The sequence below is a fragment of the Lathamus discolor genome, chromosome 6 (genome assembly GCF_037157495.1).
Source record: "Lathamus discolor isolate bLatDis1 chromosome 6, bLatDis1.hap1, whole genome shotgun sequence".
NCBI classification, from domain to species: Eukaryota; Metazoa; Chordata; class Aves; order Psittaciformes; family Psittacidae; genus Lathamus; species Lathamus discolor.
The window spans coordinates 76,232,899-76,253,887 of record NC_088889.1 but is presented as its reverse complement, the minus strand read 5'-3'; the positions used below and the strand labels follow the sequence as shown (position 1 = coordinate 76,253,887).

The 20,989-nt window shown below is 40.8% G+C and overlaps 2 protein-coding genes across 2 annotated transcripts in view; one reads left to right on the top strand and one right to left on the bottom strand.

Annotated features, from left to right (window-relative positions):
- Positions 1 to 12,476, top strand: part of CLEC16A (C-type lectin domain containing 16A) — a 188,536-nt gene extending 176,060 nt beyond the window's left edge. Inside the window, exon 25 of the transcript XR_010613641.1 lies at positions 12,391 to 12,476. The gene's annotated coding sequence lies outside the window, so the exon portion shown is untranslated. The remainder of the gene's footprint in view (positions 1 to 12,390) is intronic.
- Positions 1,448 to 20,989, bottom strand: part of LOC136017503 (uncharacterized) — a 98,616-nt gene continuing 79,074 nt past the window's right edge. Inside the window, exons 54-71 of the mRNA XM_065685816.1 lie at positions 20,559 to 20,699; positions 19,805 to 19,918; positions 19,274 to 19,402; positions 18,618 to 18,779; positions 17,338 to 17,502; positions 16,154 to 16,319; positions 14,739 to 14,923; positions 13,721 to 13,813; positions 13,250 to 13,454; positions 12,120 to 12,307; positions 11,310 to 11,407; positions 10,746 to 10,927; positions 9,493 to 9,695; positions 8,822 to 9,011; positions 8,063 to 8,172; positions 5,751 to 5,864; positions 5,307 to 5,446; positions 1,448 to 2,422 (exon numbers count right to left, since the gene is read on the bottom strand). Coding sequence (XP_065541888.1) covers positions 2,407 to 2,422; positions 5,307 to 5,446; positions 5,751 to 5,864; positions 8,063 to 8,172; positions 8,822 to 9,011; positions 9,493 to 9,695; positions 10,746 to 10,927; positions 11,310 to 11,407; positions 12,120 to 12,307; positions 13,250 to 13,454; positions 13,721 to 13,813; positions 14,739 to 14,923; positions 16,154 to 16,319; positions 17,338 to 17,502; positions 18,618 to 18,779; positions 19,274 to 19,402; positions 19,805 to 19,918; positions 20,559 to 20,699 — 2,601 coding nt within the window. The 3' untranslated portion in view covers positions 1,448 to 2,406. The remainder of the gene's footprint in view (positions 2,423 to 5,306; positions 5,447 to 5,750; positions 5,865 to 8,062; positions 8,173 to 8,821; positions 9,012 to 9,492; positions 9,696 to 10,745; positions 10,928 to 11,309; positions 11,408 to 12,119; positions 12,308 to 13,249; positions 13,455 to 13,720; positions 13,814 to 14,738; positions 14,924 to 16,153; positions 16,320 to 17,337; positions 17,503 to 18,617; positions 18,780 to 19,273; positions 19,403 to 19,804; positions 19,919 to 20,558; positions 20,700 to 20,989) is intronic.

Genomic DNA, 20,989 nt, shown 5'->3' with positions numbered 1-20,989 from the left:
TACAATTACATTAGTGAATTTAAAGGGTTTTAAAGCCAACACTGGATGCTTCTATGACAGTTCTCAGTAAAAAGTGCTTTCCTAGGAATTCAAAGCAAAAAGCAGTCTTCAGAAAGTTGAATGCTGTATTTCTAAACAAAAGACTTCTAATGATTGCTCATGAGTGCCTGATGCTTCTTATGGCTGTTGGTAGCTTCAAGTACCACCCAGGGCTGAGTGCCTCATCTCTGGGTTTCCAGAGTTTGGCACTGTAGTGCTCTTCTGAGCAGTGTGAATTCCCCATTTTCCACATCTCAACTGCAGCAGGCAGAGTGTGTTTGTGGCTATCAGTATGAAGACTTACAGTCTTCCCTTGTAAGTCCCAGTAAGGATAAGGCCTGGTTTCAGATCTCCACAGTTACAGCCTGTTAGTCCTGCTCTGTATAAACAGTGCTTTGCCCAGACTTCTGTTGCTGGTATGATTCACTGTTTATGGTTGATGTGGTAGGTGTGTGTCAGGGACCATGTTTAGAACCCCAGGGCATGAGGGGCTGTGGTTTCTGTTGCCTGAAGTGCTGGCTCTATTGCTGCTCAGTGTGTACCAACCTGCACCCCATGCTGACAAGTCTTCTGCTGCCCTTCATGGGCATCAGGTGTGGGTTGGAGGGCCAGTGCAAGTGCTTGCCTTGCTTGTCAGTATCTGTACACAAGCCATGCAGTTGCATGACCTGGGAACAGCTCAGAGACATCTATCAATGTGCTGAACACCATGGCTGTAGCTCAGTATGTTCACTGGTGGTTAAATGGCTTCTCTATATGCAGCTTCTAGGGGACCCCATATCTGCACCTACCCCAGCGTTGCAGTCGACAGCTAATACAGTTTAAGCACTGTTTCTTTTCTGTATTGCTGCATCCCTGACTGCACTGCCTTTAGCTGAGAAGTATAGCCCTTCTAGGTCTTTTGCTCTTCTTGTTGACATGTATTTTGTTCCTGTAGCTGTCATCTCAGTATTTTTTCAAAGGTGTTTGGTGTGTTCAGCATGCATTAAGTGACTGGGGAGAAGATGATGAGGTTTTTAATTAACTGGTGTAAATACTTTTTAACTTTCAGAAATACTGCATACAATTTTGGCTTCATTATAAAACATCTCTCTAAGGAAGCAGTTAGAAAATCATTACACAGGAGGGTCTTATTTCTACTATGTTTTTACAGCACCATCTCCTACCACTTGTAGGAATTTTTCCTGATCCATGTTAGAATCATGTTTTACTTGCATTTGTGTAAAACTACAGTGTCTCTGTTGAGGAAGCGAGTGCAGTTGAAAGCAGTACACACAAGGTACCTAGGGCATCTGCTACTTTGTGAACTACTGGAGGCGTTTAAACCCAGCCGGTTCCAACTCTGTAGAACAGTACAACTTCCTCTGAATAATCAGTAAAAACAAACTACGGCATAAAAATAAGCAAGTCAAAAGTTTATTAACAATTATTTCAATGGTTGCATATTATGCAAAGACATCTGAAGGATTTTGAATCATTACAATTTACTAAGGAATAATTGTGTTTCTGGTACTGTGTGGAGAAAATGTAATGCTTTCTTTTTTTTAATAAACAGACCTACACTATAGAAAGTAACAGGTGAGACACTTTCACACATCGATGTGTAGCAACTTAAGACTACTCTGTGGACAGGATAGGTATTGGTCACCCCTTCCAACATGTAAACTGGTTTCTGAGAAGGGGGCTGGTTTTCAAGACACAAAGGGAGACTATGAAACTGATGAACAGATACCAAGAAGGCTGGTTCTCCTTTAACAATGTACACGGTAATAAGGGAAAAATCAGCCAGCACAGAAATGAGAAAATGATTAAAGGCTTTCAGTTATTTATTTAGCCATCTTACTTCTTGCTTAGCCTTCTTGGGTGCTGGGGCACTTCCCTGGAAAAAGGGCACTTCCTCCAGAATTTACTGGTTAGCTGAGTTACAGTTCTGGAGAAAAAGGAAGTCAGCATCTCTGCCCAGTTCAAAGCTGACATGCTGCCCTCACAGAGGAGCCCACTTGTACCAGTCTGCGCTGACAGAGACCTTTTGTCATCTTTACACATATTCCTGCTGTGGTTCAAGGCTTGTCAAGAGGCACCTTTGCCACTGAATGGGAGATTTATTTTTTATTCAAGTAACTGATAATCTTATGTCCAGTTTCTTCTTGTCACTGTACTGAAATCATTCCTCTTACCCCAGGTGTTTCTGGGTGAAAAGCTTTCTTTCTAGACTATATATGCTTCATTATACTCATAGTCCTAACACAAATTCATTCCCACTTTTACTGGTCTCCCTACTATTGCTTCTAGCTTGTCTACCTTAATCAGCTGTTTTATTTTGGGTGCCGAAAGGGTTCTTCCATCTTCAGGGCTGGTATCTGCCATTCACAACTGGCTCAAGCTGAAATGAAAAGGAGAGAAAATCCAGTTAAAGAGTTAGTGGTTACTTGAAGGATGGGAAGAAACAAGTGACATGTAATACAAGCTGTTACTATGCTGAATTACAAGAAATCTATGAAGGGGAAAAATAGCATCAAATATATTTATGACATTATAAAGAAGCTGTGGGGGAAAGTACCCTAGCAGTTTAGATACTGGTTTAGCTACACTAAACTGAAATAAAGATGTATGGTTCTTTCTTTATGTTTGATGATAAATTCACCTTTAGGAGGAAAAGAGCGGCATTACTGCTAAGGTTTATGGACTTTGGGTAGTTCAGCTAAGCAGATCCTTGACAAGACAGGGTTTCTAGAAAGCAGTGGTAGCTGTTTGTGACCAAAATGTTCTCTTCTGTTCTCCTGACCTTTGACAGCTGTCAGTTACAGTGTGTAACCAGCCTGGCGACTGCAAATGCTTTCACAGTATCAGACCTAATGCTCCGCTGCTGTAGTCTGTGCTGTGGCACTTCCTTCTCTTTACTGTGTTTACATATTTGAAGACTTAAATCATGTCCTTCCTCAGCCCTTCATTTTGCCCCCATAGAGAGACCTCTGGACTTCTATCAACTATTTCACAACTAAATCATGGTGTTCAAAACTGGGCACGTAAAACAAACTAAACAGAGAAGAAGTATTTCTTCAGTAAGTTTATTCATGTGTACATCCCCAGTGCACGGTGCTTGTTTTATAGTATGTTCTTGTTCTTATCTGAGCTTGTGATTATTGCAGTTTCAATCCCTTTTCTCGGAAACAGGGCAATGTAAACCAGAGGACGTCAAGTCTTTTGGCTACTGAGCCATTCTAAACCTCTGGTTCCAATTGAATATTCAGGCTCAGATTTAACAGAATTTGTAGTTCAATTTCTATGTTGAAGAGTTTATATAAACAATTGGAGCTAAAACCACTTACTGCCTATTAAGATACCACCCAGAAATTTCATGGTCACCTACTGCTTACACACTGGCTGACCTGAATACATAAGGCAGACAAGGACAGGTGGAATTACTACTGCATAGGTAAGTCTATGCTTGTGAGGCAGTAATGTATGTACTGGCTGTTCTTATTCTAGGTTTTTATTTTATGGCTAACTCAATCATCTACAACTATGTGATAGTTATTCCTTCCCTTACTGGGTGACAGTTCAACAAATACTTGCAAATATATATATATATATTTTTTTTTTTTTTGAGCATATCACAACTGTTCGTAGTCAAGGAACTCTTTTGAGGTAGTAGTGAGTTTACGAAGGCAAATGAGTAACATTTTATTGCATATATTAAAAACTCTCATTCCTAAGCCACACCAGGAGAGGCAGCATGGAAGTTAGTGCTTCATTTCAAGCAAAAGCGTAAGTGGCTCTTCCTCATGATTCAGTTATTTACATAGAGAAAACGTTTCCATTGCAGTTCTGCAAAAATGTGATTACATCTGAAGTAATTACTTGGGCAGGTGAATCAGTAATTAGTATGACAGTAATTTGTAAGTGTGTTTCCTTTCATGTGCTCATTCAGTGAAAAGATACAAGCATGTAGCAAATTTCAGAGAAGCTCTGTCCTTTTTTTGGTCTAAACTAAGGAATAACAGAATGCAGATGAATAAAAAATAAGTTTTGACTGTCTCAAGACAACAAGATATGAATAGCCTGTATCACTCAAGGGGTACAAGTTATCATAGTTTAGTTATCATTATTTATATAGCAATTTGTAGTCAGTAAATAGCAGAATTCAAAGAAGGTAGTGTATGCAGAATAGCCAGTGGAGACAGCACTTAATAAAAAAACGTGTAGGCAAGATGTAGAGTGCAGATTAGTGACTATATGTAATACATAAAACACCCAACAAACATCCATCCTGAAGCCATAAGGTGTCTCACACAGGTTACTGTGGAGCTCTAGCAAAGACAGGGGTTTGTCCCTTGGGGACTGACACTCCACAGCAGCCAAGCTGGACTGGAGTACAGTAACACATACTGGAAATGGCAACTATCCAGCTGCAGTGTGCAGCAGCTGTGGTAGCTCTGAGGAAAATTAGGGGAATAAATTTTACTACTAACAGGTATGTTGCGGCTGGAGGCTTACATAGGACTTTTCTTTACACAAGAAGAGTAATTTTCTTAAAATGCTGTACTTCCCAAGTAATACAGGTGCATTCAGCAGCACACATTTCCTTTAGAGAGTAAGTTTCCTAGTCTGGTTTCTGCATCAATGTAAAGATCCATAACTAACTTACACAGTAACACCAGAAATGGGCAATTTTACAGAAATGGCAAAAATTCCAAGCCAGTACTTGTGCTCTTTTCAGCTTTCTGTGTATTTTCAAACAGATTCCTGGAAGATGCTACCCAGGTGGCAGCTGCATTAAATGCAAGTACTGATAATCTTGAAATCCTAGGTTAAGTTTGAAGATAGATCAGTTTCATTGAAAAGTACAAAACCAGGTCACTGAGTATGTTCAGGGTCTCTATATAATATGTATTATTGTTATCGGGGGTCCAAATGCATTATTCAGACAGAAAATTGAAACAAAACCGGTATCTGAGTAGTGGAACACCTGGGGACAGTCACACCGTACTCGCCAGTGTCCTGCCTCCTGCATGGAGTGAGGAGGCAATAAGCAAGGCAGTGGGAGCAGGTACTGATGGGCTGTGGTGCACTTCTGAGACAGCAGCGAGAAGGAGGAGGTAGACAAGAAGCAAGAGGAATAATTCCAGGAGTAAGTTCATTTTTGCTTGAACCCACAGTCAGATTCACTGGTGGGTTTTTTCCTCTCATGTGCTCTTGAATAACAGACATGTAAGTATTGGAGCAACGCAGCCAGTATGTTCTGGATGAAAGGAAATGAAACTTACCACTGAGGAGGAATTTCTACAGGGACAAAGTTTTGGTTGCACAAGTGAACAAAAGCTGCTGCTAAACTGCAGGCAGCCTTCACCTCATGTGATCCACAGGAGTCATAAGTGCACATGCTGTAGAATGGTGCAGGGTCCACCTTTTAACACAAAGCGGTTGTTAGAGGAAGTGCTGTGCAGGACACACACACATCTCTTCTGGAGATGGCACTCTGGCCACACACCTCCAGGGAAACTGAAAGGGAAGTCTGATTTGTGTCATCCCTCTCCCCCCTCCGACAGGGACTATCACAAACCTTTAGTCTCTTCCCAATATCAAGTTGTTCTGATTATTTCTAAAAGTTATCTGTAAGTAAATTCTTATATCCTTGCAACAATTACGTGTACCCCTTGGAATTGTGGCATCTGGTGTGCAGGTAGTCTTTGGTGTCTAGTTATACTTACAACTCTGAAGCAGTTCCGAAGAAGTGAATGTGGTTCCTCAAAAAACACTTTACAGACTTTTTGCTTATTTGGACATGGCTCCGCTTTCTTCTGTACAAGCCTGCATGTGTTCACCTGGAGAAACAATTACTCGAGCAGTTTGTTTGTTTTTTAAACATCAGTGTACTGTGATTTCTTCACATTTCCAGTGGGAGATGGTTTGGAGGAAGACAGGGGCAGCTTGGTTCTCTGGTTAACATTTACTGTTCATCAACATTAAGAAGTACCTTGCACTCTTGATAAACAAAACTGTATGTCTCAAATATTACAGATTATGGACACTGGTTCATTTTCTGTTTATTTTGTTATTCACTGAAGGATTTTGGTGTGGCTGCTGACACAGTAAGTATTTGACCAGTTGTCTTTTATTATGTATGACAGGTCAGAGTTGTGCTTTTACTAGATTTTTTGTTTAGTGAAAAAATTGTCAGATGCTTGCTGGATTATTCACAGGTAATAACAAGACAGCTTAAAACCCACTCCCAAACCCAAATGGGACTTCCCTACAATTACAAGCATTTTTGGACGATAAAAATCTGAATGTATTTTTATTGTCTGTGATTCAGGTTGGGCCCCTTAGCACACCACTCAACAGCTGATGATACCAAATATTAACAGAACTAGTCATGAGCAGCATTTGCTTACATTTCTTAGGTTTTGTTTTGACTGAACACTGGGTTTAGTACTCTGTATGGATCACCAACTTACTGTTTGTTTTTAATCAGTAATTTCCCAGCAAATCTTTTAAGATTTTAGAAGTTTTTTCAGCAGGTGTGAACCAAAGTAATTCTAGTTACTAAGAAAAATTAACTAACTCCCAGTTTAATCTCTCAGATAACTCTCATCCTGCAGGAGTTGGACACTTGCAGTCTCCTTATTAACCTCACTTTGTACAGCGGCTGCTATGGTAGCACTGGTGTTAACGTGTAAGGTCAGTGGGTGCCAAAGGCATGTTACAAAGCCCCTGGGAGCGAGCTGACAGTCTGTGCTCAGAGCTGAGTGCTGGGTGGCTCCAGCAGTGTGGGATGACTGCTGCTATTCCAGGCTTTGATGCCTAGCCAGATGTAACCTGACTGTGTTTCATTTTCTGTATCATGTATAGTTGTGCTAAAGCTTCTGGTCAGGATGGGTTTTTGCAAGCTCCATTTTACCAGCACAGCTGAATACACTGCCCATTTAGACTGGGTATTTCCACAGTGTCATCTCATCCTCCTGCTTCAGAAAAGTTCGTGAGACTTTGCAGGAACTCCTGACTTGGCACGTTTGTATTTCTGGCCATTGCTTTGATGCTGTATGACAGCAGTACAGTATTGGCAAGTCAGTCCATTTATTTTTTTTTCTGAGCAGGATATGACTACAGACAGCCCAGAGGTCAGCCAGAGACATCTACAAATCCTTCTGGGCAGTACACAGAAATGTCCGAATCAATAGTGTGAGCACAGCCATTATACCACTTAGAGAAGGACATACGTGACTTCCCAGCTTGTTTATGACAGTGTCTTATGTGTTGCTTTTAATTGATTATTGGGTTTAGTTCAGTGTCTCTGGTAGCTTTGCATTAGATGGTTGCATTTTCATGAATATATTAAAGTTAATATTTGTAGCAATTAAGAAAATCATGCCAAGTCTGTCATGTCATGATCCCACCCCATTATTAACAAACTCATGAGCAGTATCTCAGCAAGGAAAAGTACAAACACTCAAAGCAAAACTCTTCTTTACAATAAAGTCCTACCAGAAAGCTGAAAATAGTAGTCTCTGTACGCAGAGCCCAGACATCTGGTGAGAGAAGGTACAGGGAAGTGCCACAGAATCGTAGTAGTAATAAGATGCTGGGTTTTTTTTTGTTTTTTGTTGGGTTTTTTTTTTTTTTTTTGTAATAGATTCTAAGAATGAGGCTTGAAGGATTTAGAGGATCCTGTCAATGTGGCTTGAGAGCACATGAAGGCTACTTTGTTAGGTCAGTGGTATTTAAAAATAGCCATGTACACCTGCACATCAGTGTCTTCTAATAACAGAGGCAGCCTCTATTTTTACCTTACTACTTAAACCAAAACTGCTCAACGCCTGTCTACAAGGAATCCTTGCACTGTTTTAGCAACTATGTGCAATTGTTACCCTGGTTAAACTCAGGAAAACAAATTACACGCAGTATGCTGCTGTTTTCACTATCTAGCTTTAGTTCATCTAAGCAAAACCAGCATGTGAGATGCTGGCATTTGTGCTCCAGCCCTGCTGGTAAGCTGCACTGGGAGTAGCCATTCCCTCATTACCTGCCAGCTCTGTGTGAACTCCTGCAGGTTGTCAGTGATGGAACCATTAGGAAGGATCCATTCATTTCCAGCTTCATTGTCATTGGTACCAAAAAGCCCAGCTGAGATGCCTGGAATGAAATTGGAGTCAGTCAGTAATTGTCACAAGTAGATGTAGGAACAATTTAGAAGCTGTCCCAGGGCTCTGATTATTCTGCAGTAGAGCTCAGCTGTAATGCGGAAAAAGGAACACATGCCCAGGCATCCCTTACGGATTTTCCTCCAACTGCACTGCCATCTTGTTTGTTACCTCTTACTTTGCTTCTCATGAGCAGATCAAGGCATCGTATGCATTCTCTGCTAATCTCAGGGGTCTGAGTTCTAGAATAGTGCGAGGCAATGCGATAGAAATGTATTCCAAGTATACCGAAAACCCTGGAAGCTTTCAAGACCTCCCTCTTTCATGCTCCTGCAGGTTTGATTCTCAGACAGGGCCTGGGCCTGCGCTGGCTGCATTCCATCTTCCCCCTAGTTCTGTCTGCTTTAGTGCACCAAAGTAACAGAAACCTCTGTAAGCACTTTCTGTTCTTAGTGGCATGATACATACTGTACTTGGCAGTAACTGGGAATGCTTAGGGCCATTTCCAGGGCGTGTATACACAAGGAGAGGGAAAAAGAAGTGAAAGACAACCCATGTGCTGGTACTACAGGTGGTGATGTTCAGAGAGAGAGAAAAAATGACTAACAGCTGGCAAAGCTCTGTCTGGGATTGATACTCACCATGATGCCAGCCAGCCAGAGTGACAGTGCAGAGATCATACTGGAAGTCACAAGAGACAGAAACTCCTTTCTGATTGGACACTTCTATTTTGTTGGTTTCTCTCCTTGAATTAATGGTATTCTTTTCAAGGGACTGATCCAGTGCTTGGCAGTTCTCTTCCATAAAGGAGAAGTTGTACATCTTGGATACCTGTTTCAACATGAAAACACAATTTCCAGTTCATTACAGGGCAGGGTCAGTGCCTGGCAAGCTCAGCCTGCTTTTGCAGGTGGGGTGGGGTCAGCTTTGCTCAGCCCAGAGCTGGGGAATAAGAATGAGGTTGAGTTAAACTTTTCAAGAGTAGGAAAGCACAACTCCTGACAGGTACACTGAAGCCAGGGGCCCAGTCTGCTCTCCAGCCCTTTGTAACTGTCACTGAAGTAAGAAAGCCGAAAAGTTCAGTGAGCCTCTCTTATTTAAGTACCCAGAAAGCAAAGAGGCAACCCTGGAGTTAAAACTGATTTTGTTTGGGGGAATTATTTCCTGATTAAAAAGCGGTTGCTTTCTAGCACTTACATCTGCCAGCTGTTCTGACCTGTGTCTTGAGCATTAATATTTTGAAGACTTTTTTTTTGTTGTTGGCTGGTTTATGATAATCTCTGGTCTAGAATGTTTGACTTCCCCCTCCTACCTTCAGTCTTGGGGAGATGCTGATCACGGTCTGGTTCATCTCCACAAACAGGGATCTTGAGTTACCACTTTCCTCATTTAGTATTACAGTGAAAGTATTGTGAACAAAATCCTTGGCAAGAAGTACACTGCACTTTGATGCCAGATCATAAATTTTGCCATCAAAAGTCATAAGATGCTTGGTCCCCATTAACATAGCATGATCTAGAGAAAGACATTTCAGAAGCAGCATCAGAGAGTTTCCCACAGAACAGTAAATACTGTGCTACTACCTGCATACTCTAACACAAAGAGCTGGCCACCTCCTAAGATAATTTCTCAAGCTATTATTACATTTTCATTAGTTACAAGTTAACTCTGCAACAAAAATTTCTCCTGAAAGGAACCAGTCTAGTAACTTTTTCATTATGGATCCACCCAAGTGTCCTAAAACTCTGAGAAACATGAATTAGGATTCAAAGTTCATCTTGATCTACAGTCATGTTACTTGATATCTGTGTTTGTGAGTCTATCCCTGCTCCCCTCCCCATACACATTATACATTCCTATGCAGAAAACAGCAAGAATATTTTAACTGTCTCAAAACAAGTACCCAACCAGAGCATCAGAGTAGCAGCCCAGGAAATCCTGCTAATATATCACTCAGACGATGTGGTCACTAGGACCTATTTTCAGTGCCCTCTATTGAGTCTGCCTGCTGAAAGGAAGCCAATAGAAGTGGCTCTTTCTGGAAAACCCATTATCTAAGGGACAGCTGGGACTGTTAAAGCAGTCTTTCAGCATTCAGCAATGCTTTTTCAGGTAATGCTGTCTCTGAAGTTTTGGTGGCACTGAGCTTTTCCATACTAGAGTCAACAGAAGTGATGTCAAGTCTGGACAAAGCGTCCACGGCAAGACCCAGGGCCAGCAGGTATGGCAGGCACTGAACCATAATGTCAACTCACAAGAGGATATTGATAAAGCAGACAAATGCCACCTGCCAACTGCTGGTCTCAAAAGGACTAAGTGTAGAGTTGCAAAATTAGCATGAATATTAAGTAAAGGAGTGTTTACCGCATGTCGGCTTTACCCAGAGTTGTTGTTACATGTACAGTTACTGGTTTGCAAGAAAGTCTATATATCAAGTTCATAGGAAAATTAATAATTAGCAGCCATATCTATGTAAACTGCTATTCCAAATATGTTTTGTAGGATTTGGAATTAAATGGACATAGATTCAATTACAAACCAAAGCAACACTTTGAAACGGCTTACATTCAAAGGGGCTCTCCAGCATCCTCTGTTTGAATCTATAATACTCTGCAACTATGTTGATATTGTAGAGGTCCTGGAGAGGCCTCATTAGCTTTTCTTCAATGAGATAATGAGTGATACTTCCCAGATCCAGGGATCCAGTTTTAGGAAGTACTGGCAGTTTTACTGCCACCGAACAGTTCCTGCAGAATACAAACAAAATAGTGTATGCATGCTCTTAGCTGCTAAGCTGATGAAAAGCAGTTGCTTTATTATTAGAAATGTGGAAGTGAAATATTCGTAAGAACTGCAGTCTGGTTAGAATGGCAAAACAAAAGATACACCGTGCCAGATAAGGCAGTTATCATAGCTACTGCCATTCTGTTTACTGCTGAGTCACTTCTTCTGAAGTACAGCCCATCCTGGTAGCCAACAAAAAAACACATTATGGTGTGATGCCATGTGCCTAAAAAAGAGTCAGGTAGTCCCCAGCCCCCAGCATACACGCTGCTATGAAGACCACCTGTGCACACAGCCATTTACAATGGCACCCAGCAGCAGAGATCCTGCAAAACCACGACTTACCTGGCTGAGAAACTGTACAGGTTGAGTAAGGGCTTCCGGATCTTGCTCACAGCTCTAGAAAACATGGCCTCTGCCCACCTGAGCATCTGCTGTGTAGTCTATTGGAGAGCCAGAAAGGGAGATTACAAAACCTGCTTCAGGGCAGGGTCAGTACTGGATAATGAGTTTTAAATCAGTGGTCAGTGAAATAGCACTTTAGTCTCTCTTGCATTTGTCACCTGCCTGGCATCTTGTCATTTAGAGGTTAATATCCAGAGGACAGATACTAGTCATTACTGCAACAAATAATGGGCAGAAATAAAAAAATCCTAAAGTAACCGAAGTATACCAATACTTCATTAAGTTAATGTCCTTCAGTAGTGCCTTGGTATCTTTGTTAATATAAATTAGTGTCATGATATAACCTTCATGCTCTTCAACTAGACGAGCCCAAACTTTTTGTACATTATTTGTTGGAATCACAATCCCTCCTCCCTTCTATGGTAGAACAGCAAAAGCTACATGCATGAAAGATTACCACTGCTGTGATTTCAACCAAAACTAGTACAAAACCCTCTCCTCTAGCTGGAAAAGTACTGCTTTCAAAGCAGGACAAGTATTTCAGGAACAAGCACAAGCCTGTTATGTAGCAAGATAACCACACTATATTTCAGGAACAAGCACAAACCCGTTATGTAGCATGATAACCACACTATTTCTATAAATAAAAACATGTAACTATTTTTGTATATACAAAATTCAAAGCTGAGACTTGAATTTGTAGGCCTTGTCTTTCAAGGCATTAAAAATGGAGAATTGACTTGTACCAACCATGTCCAAGCCCACTTTCACAGCCTTCAGTGCCACCTGGATTGGTTCCATTAGCCACACATCTTTTACTATCTTGGGTAAAAAAGCCTGGATTTTCTTCATGTACTCTTCTGTCTTCTCTTGCCAAACTTCATCCAGTGGTTTCAAGGTTATATCGTAGTAGGCATCCTTCAAAGTTGCTAGTGGGTCTGTAGCAAAAGCATGAGATGAAGCATTACTTAGTATGTTACAAAGTAGCGGTTTGTTTCAGCCTGTGTTTGTTTCCCGACAGCTTCCGGCACAGTGAAGGAGGGACACAGAAGAAAGGCACGGGCAGCTTGAGTTTCCTGGCAGGCACTTTTCACAGCTGTGTGTGTGGACACAGTGTTAAAAAACCACCCTGAAACATGTATTTAGCTGTAACCCTGATCCACTCATACGCCCTACAAATACTCTGCTGCTTTCCAAAATAAATGTAACGCATGCTTTGCAATATGCCACCATTAGAATCATACAGATCAACCTGCATCTGCTGGAGGAAAAACTGAACAGTTTAGTCACAACTGATTCCACATACGGTGTATCAGCTAAACCTCACTTTGGAGTGGAAAGCATCTAGAGGTAAGTGGAGTGAGGTTTTAATCTTGTGAGAACTGGGGGTTCTCGCTGCCCATTACAGCTGACCGTATTTCTTCATAGTGAGAAGTGTTGGGCTATAGACCAGCCCCACAGTGAATTAGCAGCTGCTGGATAGACTTAGAAAAAACAGTTCAAGTGAAATCAGATTAGTACAAGCATCCAAAACTGAAGGATGGATATAAGCAGCCCTTTAGGAGGGAATGCTTGCAGGGAGCTGTTAGCAGAAAGGCTTCGGACTGGGAATCAGGGCTCTGTTCTCATTTGACTGACCCAGACTCCTGTGTCCAAGAGAATGCTTTTTCAATTATTTCATTACAACAGTGCTCACAGTGAGCTTACTTACAGCTTATTGCATCAAGGCTCCCACTCTGTAAACTAAAAAGCCAAGGTTGGCACTTTTTGTTAGATCAAAATAGAAACATTTGTGCTGTTCAGCATCTTTTAGACTCAAGTTTGTTTTGCCCTGCACTGACATTGTCCTTATTCTCCTTGCTGTGCACAGTTTTGCTTACTTTGCAATTCATTCTGCATTTGCTGGACAGTGTCTTGAATTTTATCCAGGTAAAGTGGGAGTTTGCTTCTCAATATATGCCCAATTCCACTTTGTTTCCACACCTGGGTGACGGCTCTACGCACACTGTGGAGTAATACCGCTACCTTTTGCAAGGCTATGGAGGGCCAGGCAGCTGCTTCTGACAGAAAATCAATTTGCTGCACCTAAAAAAGAAGAAATACCATATTACATTGTGATCACAAGCAAAGTTTTGACTCCATTCCAAGGCAATTCTGAAGCCCATGGTGGTGGCGCAGAGATAGATACAGAATCTTTAGCATGAAAAACACTTTTAGCCTGTGTGAATTGCACAGGAGGAACCATTTAAATGTTTGAGCAAAGCAAAACAAAACAACTGCAAGTAGTATATTTTTAATAATAATGCAGGGACATTTCATGGTGCTTTCCCAGATGATGTACAGACACTTACTGAGCTCCTGAATCTCCACATATATCCCTCAAACTTCTTTATCTTCTCCACCAGTTTGGCTTTCAGAAGGCTCCCAATTTCATTAAGTTTGTACTGTGAAAATATGAATAAAAACTTTGAATTTATGATTTAGAATTGCTTGTGCTGAGTCCAAATCAAAGTTTGTGCTAGTTTAAATGTCAGCAAAGATCCACAGTGGCCTTCCATTTCTCAGGGGAAACAGCTTCTGGTTACAATGGGTTAGAAATAGGAACAGGAGAGTGTAAGGATGAAAAGCCAAAAAGCCTCCTCCAAGCAGAGGATGTGAAACCCTATTAAGAGTAAAAGCACATTCAGGAATTGTAATCTCAGTTTTGTAACCAACATGCTGAAAGGGGGCTATAAGGATCCTGGGGAGGGACTCTTCATTAGAAACTGTAGTGATAGGACAAGGGGTAACGGGTTCAAACTTAAACAGGGGAAGTTTAGATTGGATATAAGGAAGAAGTTCTTTACTGTAAGGGTGGTGAGGCACTGGAATGGGTTGCCCGGGGAAGCTGTGAATGCTCCATCCCTGGTGGTGTTCGAGGCCAGGCTGGACAGAGCCTTGTGTGGCATGGCTTAGTGGCATGGCATCCTCTCCCATGGCAGGGGAGTTGGAACTAGATGATCTTAAGGTCCTTTCCAACCCTAACTATTCTATGATTCTATGCTGAGCAGCCCTGGCACATTACTACTGCTCTTGCTTTACTTACTTACCCTCTTCAAATGATAGATACACCCTTTAGGAGAGGGTCCCATATTTACTCTGCTTTCTAGGTATGGCTGCACTTTTTAATTCTCACCATGGTATATTTTCACACCAAAGTGAAAAATAATGTTACTATGAGCTTAAAAATCGCGTAATTCCCCTATCTGCCTGGTTACTCACCGAAACTGACACCTGAAGCCTACCTGGATGATGCTCCGTCAAAGTGAAAAGATGAAACAATATTCTGGACAAACCACACTGCAGTTAACTGCCATTGAAGGGTCTCACCTCAGCCTTAAGAACTGGATCCCCACAACCATGAGCCAGAAAACTCAAGCTTCCATTAACAGCTGATAGAGTCATTTGTCCCATGTTTTCTTGCCTTTCACCATTAATGTTGAGATAGGTATTAACAGTAGCCATCTGTTGCCCATCAGTACAAGCACTGACTTCCATTCCTTCTTCTAAATCCCCTTAGAGAATGAAAAGCAGGAGCATAATTTACAGGAACAGCACCGATAGATACTGTTTCAAAGGTAGCTTTGTAATTAATCAGGCAATCAGTGTCTGCGAGTGTTGTGTGTTTATGGGGAAAAAAATCCAAGAGGAGATAAACAGGAAAAATTGTCAGCATTGGATTTTTCTCTTCTGTGGGGTTTGTGAACGATTTACAAATACAGATTTACCACTCCAAATAAAACACTGGATAAATATAATCTAAATAAATACAAACAGCTCCCTCAGTCACAGTGATTTACAGGCTTTTTTCTACTTCAGTCTTACGCTCTCCCTTGTTGATGATGTTTCAGAATAGCTCAGACCATAAATGAAAGTGTGTCAGTCACTTATCCACAAAGCACACATAGAATCTGGGTTGGGAGAGTCAACTTGAATAATTTCTACAAAATTTTTACTTCAGTGATTCACAGACTAATGGTGTTAATCTCAAATGCATCACAGCATTTGAGATCACCTACAAGTGAGGCCATAAACCTGAGAGAAATTCTACTGCAGAAGTGGGGAAGGGCAAATCTGTAACTGAAGCTAGGACTGGGATTGTCATGAGTTCAAGACAACTGTCATACCACCATATTGACTGGTTTGCACATAGATCTAATGTACTTGAAAGGTAGGTAAGTTACAACAGAAAGCACTTGCAGTAGGTCTAACTTTACTCATCTACACTTAGGCACAGTCTGAGCCAATAGCCCTGTTTCCTCTTTGTTGTCAGTCAAAACCGCTGCTGAGAGAGTCAGCTGCAGAGGGTGACTGCACACACCCTGTTGCATGCCTCTGGAGGTGCCTTCCTTTGTCCTTTCATTGAAACTGGAATGCAATGATTATCTTAAATGATACACAACTGTAAGATGGCTAAATGAAGAAGAAATTAATTCTATATTTGATCACCATCAATTACAATCCTTCCCTGGCTAACAGTCATAAAAGTGTTTCCCAAACCGACCCTTGTATAACTACTCTGAAGTTTCACCTTTTCAATATCTGAGAGACCACAGATTGAATTGTCATGAAACTGGGCTAGCTTGGTGCTAGAGTTACACAGCCTTTCTTCCTGCTTCTTCACACTAGTGAGAGCTGTGAATCACAGAATATCTCAAGTTGAAATAGACCCATAAAGATCAAGAATAACTACCTGCCTAAAATTAAATCTTATGACTAAGAGTATCATTCATGAAGGTACATACCTTTCAAATACCCCACGTAGCACTGGAAACATTCCTTTCCTTTAGAAGCAGCTATTTTTACTTTCTCTTTCTGATCAACAATCCCCTCCACCAGGATTTGGCTCTGCACAGATGAGGAAGCAGCAGTTCCTGTCAGGCCTAGCCAAATATCTTCAAAGGCTCTTAACTGTAGCCATAAAGGAAAAACATGTATTTAAAGCCACCACACAGAATTAATGCATGTTCAGGGATGATGCTCAAATATCAATGCTGCCCACAGAAGGGTAAGTGATGAGGGAAATATTTCCCAACAGGAAACAAACAGGAGTTATACTCTCAAGTGAGGCACAAGTATTAGGATGATGGGCTCAAGAGCTGTATGACCAGATTCCACAAGAGTTGTGGACAATATTTTAATGGTACAATACTGTAACAGTCAACTCCCTAATGTGGGCCATTTAACCTAAAACAGGGAATACAGAAAGCCCAAGCAGAGCAGCTTATACTTCTTCCATCTCCTTTCTAAACAGAGAGGGAAAAATAACTATTTTTCTTAGCCTGCTACTGATTAAATCATTATCATTTTGTTAAGGGATGGCCTATTGTCTCAGTTAATTATGACTAACTGCCTACATTCCTTCTAATGAACAGTTTGGATGCAGCTGACCACATTACTCTTCTGCTTCACTCTGCTGCCATCATCAGCTTCTCCACCTTATTCACTACACAGCAAATTGAAGGCAAATACAAAATAGAGGGGAGAGAAAAACGAAGAGATTTGCCTCAGGATGAGATGAGCATCATATTAGTTGTTCTGTGCCTTTCTTAATGCCAGTTCTTTTCTCTGGCAAATGATGCTTTGTGCCTTATCAAACAAGTCAGTCATGCTATAATAACATGCAGCCTCTTAAAACTTTTATATACCTTATACACTCTAGTTAATAACACTTACTGTATTTGTCACTGAGCTCTGCAGATAATTAATGCTGGTGCTTTCCCTTCTCTTTCGATCGTACTGCATGCACATTGCATAATTGATCCTTTGACAACAGAACTAAAGAAACCAGGAGTGTTTTTTGTTGCCTGTACTTGCCTGCTGTTTTACAATCACTGCCTGCACCCGATCAGTTGGAAGCTAGATGGCAGTAGGCCTTTAAAGAACAAAACTCAAATCCCAGTGGCACTATACTAAAATAAAAACTCACTTCAATTTCCAAAGAATAGTTCTTCACATCAGCTGTACTCTGATTTTTTAAGGATATTCCAATCAACCCCTCATCTCTCCCATGATCAGCAAGGTGGAACCTGCTCTCTGACTGCAAAATGATGTCATCTTTGTTGAGCTGGTGTTTTCCAGAGAAAACAATTACCTAGGTACAAACAAAAAAAGTGTTAAAGCTTACTTCTTCCAAAGAAATGGGCTCTGCATAGAGCAGTAAGAAGCTGTACAATGTCAGCATTCTCATAAAATTAAACAGTGAAGTGATGAACAAGACTTGTCCTTTCAGAAACCAGCACATCCTCCTCCTCACAGCATTGTCTTACTTTAATACCCCTCCAGTTCCTGTGGTGTAACAAAACATGGTCAGTGATTACAGCCTAGGACAAGATGAACAGCTATAACTATCTTTCATTAAAACAAGTTTATTGGGTTTCTTTTTGTCTTATGCTTCTCAGCTACTCTAGCTGGCATTTTGCTGCATGCCTTTGAAGGGAAGGATCCATAAGAACACAGAGACTTTTGCCATGAAATGCATACACATATTTGGCATTATAAACAGGCTCTATCAGAGTTCTGGAAAAAGGTTTCACTGGCACCAAAATCTGTCTGCTGATCCCTATTGCTAACAGACTGTGACCTTCTCTGATTGATAGTGAATGAGGAAACAACTGGGATGCATTTCAGTATCTGGGAACTGAAAGAGACCGCATTCATTACAAAGTAAAAGTTTTGTGTTTGCTGTGATTATTTCTCATAACTCTGGGGTTCAATGTGCACCTAAAGAAGACCATGGGTGTGTCTTTGGTTTATGTGTGCAATATAAAAATAAATGACAACTACAAGGTTACACTAAGGTTCAAAAATCCATCACTGCCAGCAGAGCAGCCATAAAAAACAGTAACCTTTTACCTACAGGGGAAGGAAAGCACTTTTACTCTGCTCTAGTTTCCTTTTTTAGAGCTAGTTTTGATATTCTTCACAAATATGAAATTAAAAGACCTTTGAGAGAGGAAGGAGAAAGAAAGAACATGGAGGAAGTGGGACTATTTACACTAGGAATTGTAACAGGACCTAAAGAATATACTACAGTGGCAATCAGAACCTTCTGCCTTAGCCCAGCAAAAGATATTTTCTATTTATGGCTTGTTAAGTTACAGAAGTATGGCAATTTTCATGTAAAGTTACAGCTGAGGAAAAGAGAGTCTCCAAATGAGTAACTACATTTAAAGTGAAGTACGTTCAGTAAGTTTACGTGATACTTACATGTGGAAGGTCACAGAACTCAAAGCTCATATCATAGTCCAGGCTGGACAAGTAGTTTGTTTCCACTTTACCCAGAATCTTCTGTTTGGTGCATGAGGTCAGGAATATATTTTCCAGAACAGCTACTAACTGAAACTTATTAGGATACAAGAATTGATTTCTCTGCAATGAACCAAGAAAACAAAGTTAGAACATGACAAAAGAATCTTAAAAGACTCCCCTATGCCCACTCATCCTAGCTCTCAACCTCATGCTGTCCCTGTGCTGGCTTTTTTTATTCTAGTAGCTTCAGGGTTTTAACCTAACATTTCCAAAAAGTCACTTACACTTGACAACATTTTGGGCAATCATCACAGTTACTGGTTCCCATCCTACAGAATTAACTCAACAGTTTTGCAAATTTAGGGCCTCTAAATTTTCGGTCTCAAGTCTGCAAGAACGCATTCTTTCTTATTTATGCTACATTTACCTTTCTTCCTATAAGTAATATATGTAAAAGGTAAAATGAAACAATTGTATGCCACAGAAAGTAGTACCCTACAGACACTTTCCTAAAATCCACTCAAAATTACATATAAGAACTAAATAAATTCCTATTTATTACAAACAGCTTCCCTAAAAATGGTGAGTTAACAGATACAACTGCCTTCTCTTACCTCAAAAGTTAAGTTGTGTTTGAATTTTTTGTTATCCCAGCTCAGATCTAGATATTCATTAAACAAGGCTGATCTTCGCTCTAGAGACCCACACACATGCAGGTGTTCCATATGTAGGAGTCTCTGAAGCTGGAAGAGGGGAAACATTAAGCCATCTATATTAGTAATATTCAAAAAAATGTGTTCAGTATATCCCAGATGAGTGTGTTTTCTGGGCAAAAATACACCCCTGTGAGAACACCATTGTGGTCTATATCCATAAAAGACTTCTTCAGTCTTTGCCAAGAAACCCAAAGGGATAATGATTCTGTCCTGAGGGAAAGCTGCATCCCAAATAAAAACATACCTGGTGACATGAACAGAATTATTCAGAGGTTTTGTTTTTCTTCCTCTGAGACAGGAAAAGAAAAGGCTGACTTCAAGTAGAAGGTTTTTCATATGAAAACAAGTGCAAAAAAAAAAACCAGATTCTGTGGGATTCAAACCCAGAAATTTAGCTACAGCCATCCCTTCTTAGACTCAGACTCCTACCTGACCTGAAGAGAGCATCATACAGCCAACCCAGGCAGTGCTGTCCATCTTTGATTTATCCTCCAGGGTCAGCTGGATGTTAGCAGGCTGCCCACCATTCCCTGCCAGCTGCAGCTGAAACCAGAAAAGAAGGACTGTCCAGAGAAGCAAGACTAGAACTAGCAGAGAAGCCTGAAGGGTGATCTACCAGAATGATCTTTACCCAGTGGAGATGAAAAGAAACACGATTAACATTGTTCTATTAAACAGTGTTAAACCTCCACCGAACTCCACGTGGCCTGGAAACTCAGGGCCTTAGATAAACACACAGGAAAACCGTTTTTACAACTGAAGAAACAGCAGTCTTTTTGTTATCTTCTCTGGAAGCTGTTTGGTCTACCATGCATAGCAATTAATGACACCAGTAGAATAATGACACTGCAAGAGAATTTATTCCTCTGAGTATGATGCTTGAGCCCTGTTGACTGAAAACAACCAGAGACCACTCTGTGTCATCACTATTGAGTACCAAAGATGAACCAACAGAACACTGGACAGTTTGCACAACTTGTTATCAAGCAGAAAGTCTTCAGCCTTAGCAACAGGAGTATCCTGTCCTCCACAGAGCATTTTCAGACAGAAAATATTCTGTAGTCTGATTTAGTAGGATGATTTGTTGAGTTGTTCTTTTTCCCCACAAATGCTTTGCAAGCACACCTCAAAAATGTATTTTAAAACCTTTCTAGTCATACGCAGCCCTTTCTCATGATCTCACCTGCTGGTTGTACTTTCTGCCTCTTCTGTCTGACAGGGAATGGACCTCCAGCTGCTTCAAAGTGTAATTAAATGGGTGGGCAATACTAGCTCTGCAGTTCGTACGGTCTCTTCCAAACTTCAGAGAAGATGACACTGATATCTGATCCAGATCAACAGATATAAAAGGAACTTGTGAAATAAAACACCTCTCACATACTGTCCTCAAGCACACACCCAGTAAGATTTCCCTGCACCTTTTCCTCAGGTGAATTACCTGTGCAACCAAGTCCTTTTTGAAGTAGTGAGGCACATTCATGTTTAAATGAGGATATTTTGCTACTTGAATTTCCTACATGACACAGCTGAAAGTAAAACTATTCTCTGTATTTTACTAAAATCATGAATCATGCTTGAGTTTGATAAGGCTTAAATTTGGTCTCATCTTTAGGC